The following is a 14822-nucleotide window of genomic DNA, read 5'->3' as shown; positions in this document are numbered from 1 at the left end:
ATTCTATGAAATGTTTAAAGAATTAATACCAATATTTGTCTTCTTCATTGTATCTACTCTTTTTATGTTTTTGAGATGGGTTCTCACTCTGTTGCCCAGGCTGCAGTGCAATGGCACAATCACAGCTCACTGTAGCATTGACTCCTGATCCCAAGGGATCCTCCTGCATCAGTCTCCTGAGTAAAGAAAGTCTCAATAAATTTAGCTGGGACTAAGCTGGGGCCACAGACGTGCACCACTACACTCACCTAATTACTTTTTTTTTTTTTTTTTTTTGGTAAAGACAGGATCTTGTTCTATTGTCCAGGCTTGTCCCCAACTCTTGACTTAATGCCTCCTGACTTAACCTCCCAAAGTTCTAGGATTACAGGCATGAGCCACGATGCCTGGCCTATTAAATCTACTCTCAGTGTGAAGTGCTATCCTGCAAATTTAATTTGCATTTCTCTAATGAGTAATAAAGTGGAATATCTTTTCTTGTGCTTATTGGCTATGTGTCTGTCTTCTCCGGGGAAATGTCTATTCAAATCCTCTGACCCTTTTTAAATTGGGTTTTCTATCTTTGAGTGGTAGGTGTCTTTTTTAATATATTCTAGACCACAAATCATTTACTAGATGTATGATTTGCAAATATTTCCTCCCATTCTGTGGGTTATCTTTCACTTTTTAGATGGCATCCTTTGAAGCACAAACATTTTTAACTTCAACGAAGTCTAACTTACCTATTTTTTTCTTTTGTTGTTAGCCCTTTGGTTTCATATCTATGAAACCTCTGTTTAATGTAGCAAGATATACTACTATGTTTTCTTCCAAGAGTTTCATAGTTTTAGCTCTTACATTTAGGTCTTAAATCCATTCCAAGTTAATTTTGTATATAGTATAAGGTAGAGGTGCAATTTCATTCTTTCACATGTGGATTTTTTTTTTTTTTTTGAGACAGAGTCTTGCTCTTTCCCCCAGGTTGGAGTGCAGTAGTGCAATCTTGGCTCACTCTAATCTCTGCCTCCCGGGTTCAAGCGATTCTCATGCCTCAGCCTACTGAGTAGCTGGTATTATAGGTGCCTGCCACCATGCCTGGCTAATTTTTGTATTTTTAGTAGAGACGGGGTTTCCCCATCTTGACCAGTCTGGTCTTGAACTCTTGACCTCAGGTGATCTGCCCACCTCGGCCTCCCAAAGTGCTGACATTACAGGCAAGAGCCACTGTGCCCAGCCGGGAGTTTTAAATTATTAACTTGATATCACTATTTGTGATGTCATTTTAAGATGGATATAATCAGAAACATTAAATTGTACACTTTTAAAAGTATGAATTTTATGGTATGATAATTATATCTCAATAATGCTGTCATAAGAAAACATATACAAAGCTTCATATTCAGTGTGGCAGACAGAACATGTTCCTTATCATGGCTTCTCCTCAAATAGTGTAAAATAATAGTCAAGAAAGAGAAATGCATGGACCCACACAGACAGAGAAAACAGGAGGGGAGAAGATAGCAAGCAAATGCAGTCAATAAATACTGAAAACTTAAAAAAAAGGGAGAAATTGTGGTAATTGACTTAAGAGAACTGGGAACACCAATAGCCAAGGGCCTTTGGGGATGAGAACAATAAGAAGCAAGGCACACAAATTGAAGCACCACTAGTCACTTCCCATAATCTAAGGTGTGAGGGCTAAGAATAGGAAGCTTAAATTCTAACATCCCCTCTGCCATCTCATGTCACTAGCTAATCAGCCTTTCCACTGCCAGGAGATGTGAAAGACTCCTCTCTGGGGAATGTACAAGTCCAATTCCTCCGGATACAGGAATCAGGGAATGCTCTGACCAAAAGGCTAGATCCTCTTTGGCCATCTACAAGGAAGCCTGCTAGAGAAAGCCCTGCCTATACATAGAATTTGTAATCAGCGCCAAAGAACTTCATCTTTAGATACACACTATCATCTAGGAGTCTCTACAGGAAAGTCTGTAGGAGGAGAGTTTCCAACACAAAAGATAGATACTGAAATAAATAAAAGCAGTAGGGGAGAAAATCTCCAGGAGAAAATCTCCAGGAAAAAAGTGACATGACATCTGACAGATTTGACCATAAGGCAAGCTGGAAGAAGAGAGATATTAGAAAGAAGATAGCAAGAGTGGGGAATCCTTGCCAGATATGAAGACCAAAACTAAACAAAACATAAGGAAATTAAAAAAAAAAGAGGCAATTAATTTTTACAAAAACAGCAAGTTCTATAACAAGCTTGTCTAACCCATGGCCCATGGGCTGCATGCAGCCCAGTATGGCTTTGAATGCAGCCCAACACAAATTTGTAAACTTTCTCAAAACGTTATTTGTGTGTGTGTGTGTGTGTGTGTGTGTGTGTGAGCGTGTGTATTTTTTTTTTTTTTTAGCCCATCAGATATTGTTAGTGTATTTAATGTGTGACCCAAGACAATTCTTCCAATGTGGCCTAGGGAAGCCAAAAGACTGGACATTACTGTTCTACAAGAAAAGAAATATAATCCCAGGACAGTCTTGTCTCACCACAGTGCTTATTTAGTTGTAATAAAGAAAAGATAACAAATGTAAACAAAAATATTTGAAAATAACATTGTGAGAATAGAAGGAAGGATGTGTGTGTGAGAGAGGAATGATTCTGGAGAATCATCTTCGTTTTCCATAGAAAGAGGAAAATAGATAATAACTAACAATAGCTAAAAAATAGAAGCAGCTTCCTGAAGAATTGCAAATAAATTGAAAATGGCAGCCTTTGCGGAGTAGGGACTGGACCTGAGTCAGGCTGAGTCAGAAAAAACATTGTATTTAAAACAAAAATTATTCCTGGGCTCAACTGATCCTCTCACTTTAGCCTCAAGACTAGCTAGGACTACAGGTGTTTTATATTATAAATTTAGTAGTATGCTTTGGCTTTTAAAATTATGTATAGCAATCTGTGATAAAAATAAGCCCCTCAGTGCTCCAGACCCAGAGTTTGGCAGCAAATGGGCAGTGCACACCCTTGCTTTCTAAAGGTCTCTTCCACAAATATATTTACATGAAAAGTTGTCATCATCATTATTATTAAAGGCATTAAAACAGCAAATCCTAATTTGCAGGTAGAAAATATAAAAGTAACTGCCAAGTTCCTAAGAAAGGAAGGAGTCCTGGTTTTCTGACAACCAGTGTGGGTCAGAGTAGCCTCTAATAGAGGCACATGATCACAGGGTAGCTAATAGTCAAGGAAAACTTGTCTGTTACCAGGGTCCAGCTAAGTGGGGACACTGCTGGCTTTCAGCTTATGGACGCCAATACTCAGCTGTAAAGTAGGACTGGTGAATCCTACATTAGTAGTCACTTGCACTCACCTCCCTGACAGGGAAAAAGCTCCTGGGGAGTGTTGGCTGCATACTTACTCTCCCAGATGAAAGGTGTTCTACTGCCTACCTTGAGTTCATCTTTGCTCTGGAAGTTGTCCAGGAGGTGCTGGAAATGCGTGTCACACATCTGGCGGAGCAGTGAGAGAAGGCAGGACACATACTCACCCTAGGAACCAACCCAGAAAAACACTTAGCATGGTCAATTGCAAGGGCTGTGTTCCCCCAATCCACAGAGGGCAAGGAGAGAAGGGTGGGTCTGAGATGGCCCCAATGACCATGGAAGAAAGATGACAAGTCGGGCCTTCAAAAGCTTTCTTTTCTGCTGAGGAAAGCCTGGAGGGATTGTGGGGAATAAGGCCTCTGCAGCATGGGGCTATTGAAAAACCTTGAAGTATAATGAAGTAGTACAGCAAAGTGAGACAAATATTATCCCTTTTTTTTCCCAGGTAAGTTTTGGCTAAATATTCCTTTGTTGCGAAGGCACTGTACAGAAGTCTATAGAGGATACTTGGAACAGGGGAAAGCTTGACCTTCTCTGGATAGAATTTGTACTCTGCCCATCCTGCTGGGCTAGAGCAGCCCTTCTACAAGGATTTCTTTGGAACTTCCTAGAATTTGCACAGGGTTATTGGACCGGGCAAACAAAACACAGCAGATCAATATGCCTGTCTGAAAGGCAGAGGAGTTAAAACTGACCTTTTTGAGGGGACACGCTATGGGCTTTAAGACAAGTAGAAATTAAAGGACAAGTATCAATGTTTTACATGTCTTCAAGTTTCAACTGGGATTCATGGTATAAAATCCTGCTTTAAGGACTTCAAAAACCATCTTACAGCAACTTTTGGCATGAGGCAGACAAGCATGGCCTCCTCTTAGTTGCCTCCTTAAAAAGGAGGGAGAACATTTACTTTACTTGGGCAATTTTCAAATGTTTATAAACCATGAGAAAGTGATAACAGTTTTTAGTCTCTCAAACCCTTTCTAGGTTATCTGAAATTATTGTTGCCGAGTCTAGAGTACAATGGCATGATCGCAATGCACTGCAACCTATGCCTCCTAGGTATAAGCAATTCTCCTGTCTCAGCCTCCCGAGTAGCTGGGATTATAGGCACCCACCACCACACCTGGCTAATTTTTTTTTTGTATTTTTAGTAGAGAGGGGGTTTTGCCATGTTGGCCAGGCTGGTCTCAAACTCCTGACCTCAGGTGCTCTGCCAGCCTTGGCCTCCCAAAATGTTGGGATTACAGGTATGAGCCACTGTGCCCACACTGAAATTATTAAAAATACACATATATAAAATATATATGTGCATGCATCTCATTTTTATCTGAAAAATGGGCATAATAAGCTATAGTTAATTTGTCATGAGGGTCAGATGGGTTAATGTACATAAAGCATTTAAGAACACAGTCCATTATGTAAAAAGGTACTGAATAAGTTACAGTTATCATCATCCTCATTATAATCTATTTAAAATTAATCACTTCCTTAGTACTGCCAAATGAGCTAATATTGGACAAGTGCTTAAAGCAGGGTCTGGCAGACAGCAAGCACTGTGTAAATGTTGGTTAGAAGGCTGGGTTACCAGGAAATGCCAGGGATTTCCTGGTAAATATATATATATATATATATATATATATATATATATATATATTTAAAGGAAAGGAATAAAGAATGGCTACTCCATAGGCAGAGCGACCCAGATGTTTTCTACTTACAGTGAGAGTGCCTTCAACAGAGGCTCCTAAAGGGGCACTCTTTCGAAGCCGAGTGCTCCAGAACACATAGGCCTGCTCCCTGAGTGCTCCCTGCTTTCCCTAGCATGCTGTAGCTTGGCTTGCTCCCACAGAGGGTTTTCTTCAGAGAGATAACTGTAATCTCCCATCTGCCAATGGAAAGGTTCCGTGAAAACTGTTTATCATGTCCCCACCTCAGGGCTGTGATGTCTACTCTGGGTATAGGAACTGGGGGGTGGGGGCATGAGGGGTCCAAGGCATTGTCTCTCTAACCCTCCTGAGAAGCCTTTCCAGTTTGTTTTTCTTCTAATTAGATCACAGAAAAATCATTATTCAGTAATGCCAGTGAAATTTACCTCATCACACTTTCCCAAATGCTAAAAATTTAGATACAAGCACAATGGACAAAAACAGCTAATTTGTAGATAGAAGCCAATTCTAAGAAAATTATTCTGTCCTGTACATTATTTAGGAGAACCTGTATCAGGGGTTCCTAGAAGAAATAGTTTGTTTTTCACCCTCAACCTCTTACTACCTCTTTCATACATCCCTGCTTCATACCACAATATAGAGAATGACTGGGCTCAAAGTATGGAGGAAAATAGGACAAGAAACATTCCCTGGATCTGCCCTAAGGAAGACTCCTGGGAATGTGAACCTAGAGCTTTCAGAGTGGAGAGGAGAGTCAGATTCAAGATGGGAAAAGGGGAGCATGCTGACAACCATGCAGGAGGGGAGGCTGAGATGAAGGTGGTGGGATGGTAAGATGGAGGGGGAGTGCTGTGGAGAAGCCCCAGGTTAGAAAAGAAGGCAAGAAAACCTGGATGTTAGTTACTAACAGTGATCTCGGCTGTGCACTGCGGGCACCGCTGCCCTCTTACCGCCTCCTGAGCGTGCGATTTGCTCATGATGGTGAGCAGAGTCTGCAAGAGCACGTCCAGGAGGCTCTCCACCATCATCTCTACTTCCTCCATGACATCTGCCTCCTGGAGCGAGCAGCAAGAGAACACACCATTAGCACCAGGGCAGGCTGATGTATAGCTGGCAGCACTTACTAGGTCAGCCATGGCAGCAGTAGTCTTTTGGATTCCCAACACTAAGCTCAGTCTCACCAACATGCAGTGTCAAGGAACCCAGGACAATGGCTTTCAGAGGAGGTGAGGCACAACTGCCACGGCTGCCCAGGCATGGTAGCTGGGACCTTACCCTAACTCAACACCACCTGAAACTTTGAATCTCAAGCAGATACATTAATTTTGATATACAGGGCAGAAGCAAAGATCCTGAGTTAAATGTTTTCTTTGATTTCCCTAGACTTGTCAGGAGAAAGCACAACTCTTCTGACACTTTCAGAAATGATAAAGTTTGAGAAATGGTGACGAATTCACACAACAAGGTGCGGCAGTGGCACCTTCACTAGTACACAGCACTAATGCACATAGAAGTAGCTCATCTTTTTAAGTGCCCTGTTTTCTCCTCAGGGTTTTCTTCTTGGGTGCCTTCAATTTTTGCCAGCCCTGACTGCTGCCTAGATATGCCTGGGCCCATTTCTAGCAGCTCTCTTGCTTCTGTTATGGGGTCTATTTGAAGGACTCCAGCATCAGTGCATCTTTCTCCGGCTATCTCACAAAAACAATGGAGCATGTGTTCTCACTAAGGGCCACTTCATAATTTCGGAAGAGCCTGTCATCCTATTATAGACCTCTCACATTCATCTAAAATTCTGTAGCATGATTTTAATTATCTCACAAAGAGATTCCCGTTGCCCCTTGTCTAAGATCTTTACACTATCACTGGTCCTAATGTCTATCCTTTACCCATCCATCAGTTTGTCATTCACTAAACATTTACCATGTGCCAGTCACTGTTTGAGAACCCGAATATATAGAGGTGAACAAGAGAGATAACATCTCTGCTCTCATTGAGCTTAAATTTCATCTTCCCTTTACCCATCCATCAAATACAATTATACTCTGCCCCATTCCACATGAAGAATTTGAGCAGCTCTTGGGACCAATGTCATCTTTCCTATCTGTCAAACTGATCATAACACTTACCAGTGATGTATCTTTGAGTAGTTACAAGCAATTAATAACACTCATTCTAGCCCCACAAACACAACCAAACCATCACTTCCAGGTTTTTACTGGTTCCCACTCCTATTCCATTCCTCTTTCTTTTTTTGCTTCAATTTCTCTCCTTCCTTTAGCAATAAGCTGCCCACCCCCTCAAATATGACCTTGGGCTACAAGTAGATCTTATGTGCCTGGTGTGGCTTCTCTGAGGCCTGGTGGGAAGAAGGGCTGCCAATTCTTACCTGGAGCCAAGAGCAAATGTTAGGGCCATTATCACCATCACAGTCATTCTCTGCCAAGTTAGACCCCTGTCACCAGATGGTACTTTAAGTCTGAACATTAGAGTATCCTATTGACTCCCTGTCCCTGCTCAAACAAAAAATATTCTTTTTTTTAGGTCCTCTCCCACTGCATGTGGAGAGCCTATCCTTATATATTCTTATCACCTGACCACTGCCCTTCATTTTAAATGCATGTGAAATTCTATTCTCTAGCAGCTTAATAAAATGGTATAATTTAAAAATCCATTTTTGTTCTACATTTCTTTCCTTACACTTTCCTATAGCTTCCAAATTTTCTGTAATATGCCTTTCTGCTATTATCAAAAGTACATGAAATAAGCATTACTAAAATAAATTCCTACCCTCACCCGTGCCTGATTCATGTCTTTTCTTCTCTCTTTCCCTACCTCAATTCATCCCCTCCTACCACTGATCTCTTTTAAAAAGAAAATATAAAGAGTAAAGAAAATGGGTAAAAGCAGTATCAGTTGAAACCTGATCCCTAAAGCACAATTCTACCATCCTCTGAGGCTCAGAGCTCTGATGGGCAACATTAACCTCTCATATACCCTGACCTCAACTGGCACAGTATAGGAATGCCATATGGGTGGGATCAAGCTGTCAGAAGAGCCTGAATAAGCAAGCTACCTCTCAAGTCTGGGTCTGCCTCCCTGTGCTCATGCCTGAATATTCTCAGAAAACTCCAAAGAATCCAGAATTAAAACCTTTTGATGGAAACAGCATGACACAGAATTGGGCTTTGTGGTACTATAGATAACTATATTTCTGGGTAGATTTATGGTGTTGCAACCTTTAAAAATAGCAAGAATGTGTTGTATTGAGAAACCTGGTGGCAACACAGAGGCTTCCATTCACTTGGGCACCTTCCTGTCACTGATGAAAGCATCTATGACTGAAAAGTGTACAAAGCCATCTGAAAAGTGTACAAGCCATATTAGCAAAGTAACACAAGACAAGGGAAGAGCTGAGCAGGGTGGAGTGGGTGTGGGGCCACTACCAGAGAGCTGGTCTTGACGATGGAGAAGATGCTGCCGAGAATCCCTGAGCAAATAAGCAGCTCTTTCTGCTGCCTCAGGTGAAGGTGGATATGATGGAGAACCACAGGAAGCAGGATGCGGCGGGATTCTGGGAGAGAAAACACAAAGGTGAAGAAGCCTTTAGAGGAGAACTGCTACTGTGGGAAGCCAGTGGCATTGTGGGACTTAGTTATTCTCAAAGCAAGGGGGGTTGAGACTAGAGCAAAAGTGAAGGTAATCTCCAGCTGGGCGTGTTGGCTCACACCTGAAATCCCAGCACTCTAGGAGGTCAAGGTGGGTGAATCACAAGGTCAAGAGATCGAGACTATCCTGGCCAACATGGTGAAACCCTGTGTCTACTAAAAATACAAAAATTAGCTGGGTGTGGTGGTACGTGCCTGTAGTCCCAGCTGCTTGGGAGGCTGAGGCAGGAGAATCTATTTGAACCTGGGAGGCAGAGGTTACAGTGAGCTGAGATTGCACCACAGCACTCCAGCCTGGCAACTGAGTGAGACTCCATCTCCAAAAAAAAAAAAAAAAAAAAAAAAGTGAAGGTAATCTCCTTTCCTTACAAGGGCCTAAAAGCCCACTGCCTGGAGTATACAAGCCATCACATGACATTATTCTTCCATCTTTCTTTCCTTTGTTTTCAAGACAAAGCATCCATGGCATTTCATGCAGGATGAATGTTAGGGGTCTGCTTCCAAATGAAGTCTCTTTTTTTGGTAACAGGGTCTCTCTCAGGCTAGAGTGGAGTGGCATAATCATGGCTCCCTGCAGCTTAAACCTTCTAGGATTGCTAAAGCAATCCTCCTACCTCAGCCTCCCATGCAGATAGGATCACAGGTGTATGCTACCACACTCAGATAAGTTTTTAATTTTTTGTAGAGATGAGGTCTCACTATGCCGCCCAGCTAGTCTTAAACTCCTGGGCTCAAGCAATTCTTTCTCCTTGGCCTCTCCAAATGCTAAGATTACAGGTTTGAGTCACCATACCTGGTCCCAGATGAAATCTCTCTAATGATTAGATTCCAAATTAAAAGCACAGTTTACAGTGACAATTCCATTTAAATGGTATACTTCGTATGAACTACACTGACTGAACTTGCAGACTTGAAATGGATTATAGATTGTCCCTCTTCATGACCTGGCGAGGTAGGTAGTCTGACACTTCCACCCCTGTGAGCATTTACCTTGCCATAGTCATCAGGCCTGTTCCCTCTCCCCGGCAGGCTTGTTAAATTGCTGCTCAGTGGTACACAGCAATGAACAGAATTGAAGCATGACCTTTGTCTTGTCATAAAACTTTGATAATTAGCCAACATTTACCACCAATCCTACTGTACACTTCAAATGATTTCCTTTTCTTTTCTCCCAGTGTTACCGGAATAGCACTTTCATCAAGAGGTGACTATATTTAGAATCCTAAATTCAGGAAGGCTAAGTCCTACATCAAGCTCCCTTTTTAACTCAATCTGAGACCTCAGGCAAGTTGACTCCTCTCATGAGCTTTATTTTCCTCATCTGTAGAATGAGATTTAAGGGCCTCTTCTATAATACATGTGCTTCACAAAGGTGGTTAGGAGACAAAGTGAAATACAAGTGTGAATGCATTTCTGGCACCCTGTACTCCTACGTGGTCAGTGATTGTGTACTCTGCAGGTCCCATCATATGGGGCCAGCATGATACAGTCACAAACAAGCCATGGCATTTGGGATTGATCGTTCATATCTGTCCTTAGTTAAGATTTCCACTTGAAATTCAGACAGGAAATCTTTTTCAGTCAAAGACAAATTACATGACATATAAGAGATTTGGGCACTACCTTGTCAAATACTTAGAATATGTTCCAACAGAATGGAATACTAGCTAGTCTAGATTTAAAAGGCTGCTTGGATACAAAACGTTGATACTGCACTGTATAGACGAAAATACCAACATACTTAGTATTTGTAAAAACCAATAGCTCCTTACAGAAGAAACCAGTAGTTTGTTACTAGAACCTGATGAAGAAGAGACCAAACTTATACTTTGAGAATATTAGTGCTGGTCAAAGGACATCACTGGTAAAGAACCTTTTGCTTCGGAGAAGATGCTGCAATTCAGGCATTCAATGAAAGTGAGATGCAAATGAAATTTTGGTGGTGTTTGTCATCTTAAATCCAAATACGTAGTCCAATGCCACATAAATATTAAGAAAATTTTTCTGAAGTGTTTGTGTGAAACAGCAAGTACATGCAGAAATATTAGAAATAAAGTATGTCAGTGAAAGCAATCTGTAACTCCCCTTCCCACATATTTTGAAAGCACTTTCTTTAAGCAGTGCAGAAAGCTCGAGTGTGTACAGTGGCCTCAGTGACAGTGTGCCCAAACAATTAATAAAATCTTCAGTGCAGGAGCTGGAGAAGAGAGATCTATTTACCAGCATAAACAGTTCCTGGTGGAAAAGATTACTTTCTTAGTGGCAGCTTTACTATTAGCAATACTATACATTGGCACAGCTAAGTCAAAGGGAACATCTATGTAGTATTACAAATGTGTGTAGCACTGGGCTGAGAAATTTTTGTCCTTATACTTTAAAAGTCAAACCTAAAAAAATTAACCATCAAAAATTATAATTATAAAAATTCTAATAGTTGTTTTGCCGGTGTTTCAGATTTATGTGTGTGCCCCGGAAGTTTATGCTAGCACACTGATATTATACTGAAAGGATCAGGCTCATATTGATCATTAATATATGGCCATTGAGTATCTGGTTGTCCCTTCAAGGCAGAACTTGATCGCATATGATGTGGCTTCAGGAATGAAACCAGAAGTTCTTCGTGAAAGGCAGACTAGGCTGCTAATATATTAGATTGTTCTGACCCCGTGGAGAGAATAAAGAGCTCCCTGTCCATTTCTCTCTCTAATCCTTAGTTGGTTCTCCAAAGACTGGAAAAGGAATCGAGTGGTATGGCAAAGAAACAAGAAAGCATAGGGTCCTCAGGGCCCCCTTTCAGGGCCTCTTTTATTTTCTTGGCTTATCTTTATCCCCTTGAGATAGTCCCTTCTCTTTTCCTCTCCTTCCTTTCCTGAGGGTTTTCCTCTGTTCTTGGAAGCTGTGAGCCTGGAGCCAGGGCCCTCATCAATGGGATTAGTGCCCTTTTAAAAAAGAGACCCCAGAGAGCTGCCTTGTCCCTTCTGCCATGTGAGAACACAGAAGATAGCTGTCTATGAACCAGGAAGTGGGCCTCACCAGACACTGAATCTGCTGGTGCTTTGATCTTAGACTTCCCAACCTCCAGAACTGTGAGGAAGTTTGTTGTTTACATGCCACCCAGTCCATGGCATTTTGTTACAGTAGCCTGAATGGACTGACACCATCCCAGAGACATGCCTCCATGTGTAGATTCCTAGGAATAAACTGTAAGGCAGTAGGTGTAGGTCTTCTCTATTATAGTTTACTAAAAATTCTGCATCTTAACGGTCACTGGTTTCTTGCACAAAGGTTGAGGAAACTGATCTGATTACCACCTGGCTACCACCCCTGGAAGGAAGGAAAGGTGAGTCTGACTCTCATCCCAACTTGATTTACCTGAGAAAGAAAACAGGCGGCTGTCCACTGTCCTGGCAATGGACTGAAGTTTGACCACGTCCATTGATTGCCCAATGTGCACAGTGCTGGGCATACTCCCCAGTGTCCCTCTCACAAACTCTGCTACCTCTTGCACGGTGAACATTTGAAGCAGCTCGTCAAAGATGGTTGGGAAAGAATTGAGGAGTGCTGCCTGCAGAAGCAAATGAAGCTGTGGTTAGCACAGAGTTAGGGTGTGTGTCAGAGTGTGTGTCTATCTTTCATGCTCAACAACACAAGGTGGTGAGAGGCTGAAAGGGCATTGTAGCATCTCTGCCTTGGGTGGGCTCCTCCCTGGCCATTGACTGCGCACTCAGGCATGGAGCAAGAAACAAAAAGGAAACCAAAATAAGATAATTTACTGGGGTCCAGGGAATTTGAAGCTTTCGTAACTTGCATTTGGCATTTTCTGGCAAGAGAAGGGGGTATCAAGAGAAATTTGCTCAACATGGCTTAGGATCCACAACTGTTTTCATTCATAAAATGGATTCATATTTTTTGTTTGTCTCTATGATCAAGTTCTTGACTTTCCAATTTTGGTTCCAAACTCAAGAAAGAATGGTAGAGAGAGCTGAGTTCCTTCCAGCAGCACCAGCTGAAATTTGCTCACAGCCCTGCAGCCAGTGACCCAGTTCTGAGAGCTGTACCATTTCCCCAGAACAGAGATTCTAATTTGCAACCATGAAATCTGAAGACTTCATAATTATTTTCTTCATAAATAATGTCTAGTAGTCTCAAGAGTAAATTTAAGAGGATGGGAAATGTGTGTATTTAGTTAGCCATATACTCTTGAGGACTGTTGATGTGGGCTTAGAGTTCAGCAACCTAGATGCCCAAGCAAGGGCAGTGGGAGTGTGTGTGTTAGGCTTTTCTTCCAGGATGTAAGCTCTGGCAGGACCATAAGGTAGTGTCTTGACAACAATCTGATAATGGTATGCAGAGCACTGTAGGAGAAAGAGAATGGGTTTTGGAATTAGATACAAGTTCAAACCCAAGCTTTAACGCTTACCTGCAACATAAACTTTGGCAAGTTACTGCCTAATTCTGTTTCCATATCTATAAAACTGGGATGATGCTATTACTTATTTCTTGATTCTGGTATGAGGGAAAATTCAATTGCTTTACATAAAGTTTCCAGTAGAGTTCCTGGAACACAGTAGGCCTTTGATACATGCTGGTTCTCATTATTTTCTCTTGCCTAAGTGGAAGCAGCATGAGGACTTTTTTCCCTTCTCACTTCCCTTATGCCATTAACTCAAGATTTACAAAGAGAAATGAAGTGCTATCTTGAGACAAAAAGATGAGAACGTACCCTTCCCAAATGGCAGGTTGGGGAGGAAAGGCTGTTTTCTTGATGCTCCATCAGACAAAAGACACTGGCCTAGAGTGAGTGAAAATTTATGCAATGGGAAACAGGCTTGTGCTGTGATCTTTGTTCAGGCCAGGCCCAAGTGCAGAACTTATATGAATTCTATCTATCTATCTGTCCATCCATCCATCCATCTATCTATCTGAATTCTATCAGGGATTTATAACTCCCTGGAATATAAAAAAGATTGTTTTGGAGTAATTAAAACCAGAACAAAACATACCGTTAGCAGCTTAGATATAAAAGACAAAGGAGTGGTGAAGTAGGTGCTTTATAATGAATAACAAACACTAATTCATTTGCTCTCTTAAGTGGTAAAATTTCCTGTACCTAAAGATACCAGGACAGAAGGACTCTCACACCCTGATGTCTTCTAGTGGTCATAATCAAAGACATAAAGTCTAACTGAATAATATATATATTGAGAGTTGTGAAACTCAGGAAACATGAGCCTTGCACCAAAGAAGGTCTGATCGTCACACAGGTCTTAGCTGAGGCCAGATGTAAGCTATTTATCTTGATATGGTAAGAGTGTGTCATTCAGTACAGAACGCTACTGTGTTACCAAGTTTCCAGAAAGCATATCTGCATTGCTTTGCTAGCTACCTCTAATCTCTCCATATTTTGGCTGTAGGAAGGGAATGGAAGAGGAAGATGAACAGCTTAAGGTACTTAGGAGGGGAGATCACAGAAGGAGTCTTCCTTACAGAGGCACCTGGAAGCCTTGAGGTACTTGCTTATAGAGTCCCTTATAGAATCAAGGAAGCCTTGAGGTACTCCCAATTGATCATCTGTCCTCTGGGCTGAGAAACCTACAGGCAACTGGTATCAAAAGGCAACACAGAGGCAAGTGGAAAACAAAAAGTAGACTATTTTAAACTTAAATAAGACAGAGTTTAAACATACACTTGGGTTAACAATATACTTGGCAGTGCCTGAATGACTGAGCATGAGAGAGGCTGTCTGATCTTTGCTGACAGGTTTTGGCATAATATTTAGCTTCAAAAAGTTGAAGAACTGTAATCCATTAGATAAAAATTCTGACATTCATTTTGTAAGATAAAATGCCTCCCTTTTGACTGGGAAAATGAATTCTTGATTTGTTCTAGGGTAAGGCTGGGTGGAAAGGTAATGGATTAGCTGGCCCAGGCAGTTTTGTTTGTTTTTGAGACAGGGTCTCACTCTGTTGCCCAGGCTGAAGTGCAGTGGTGCAATCACAGCTCACTGTAGCCTACTTCTGTCAATTCATCAAACTCATTCTCTGTCCAGTTTTGTTCCCTTGCTGGCAAAGAGTTGGAGGTCCTTTGGAGGAGAAGAGGCATTCTGATTTTTGGAATTTTCAGTCTT

General features: G+C 41.6%; 1 protein-coding gene across 2 annotated transcripts in view; it reads right to left on the bottom strand.

The window, feature by feature from the left end:
- DOCK3 (dedicator of cytokinesis 3) overlaps positions 1–14822 on the bottom strand; it is a 664292-nt gene that overhangs the window by 85986 nt on the left and 563484 nt on the right. For both annotated transcript variants that reach the window (XM_032290004.1, XM_032290005.1), the window contains exons 24-27: positions 12068–12260; positions 8474–8601; positions 5939–6085; positions 3430–3528 (exon numbers count right to left, since the gene is read on the bottom strand). In XM_032290004.1, coding sequence (XP_032145895.1) covers positions 3430–3528; positions 5939–6085; positions 8474–8601; positions 12068–12260 — 567 coding nt within the window. The remainder of the gene's footprint in view (positions 1–3429; positions 3529–5938; positions 6086–8473; positions 8602–12067; positions 12261–14822) is intronic.

This window comes from Sapajus apella, unplaced genomic scaffold, assembly GCF_009761245.1.
Source record: "Sapajus apella isolate SASKATOON/1434 unplaced genomic scaffold, GSC_monkey_1.0 scaffold23, whole genome shotgun sequence".
In the NCBI taxonomy this organism is placed as follows: domain Eukaryota; kingdom Metazoa; phylum Chordata; class Mammalia; order Primates; family Cebidae; genus Sapajus; species Sapajus apella.
The sequence above is the reverse complement of the archived record's forward strand: the minus strand, read 5'-3'. Positions and strand labels throughout refer to the sequence as shown.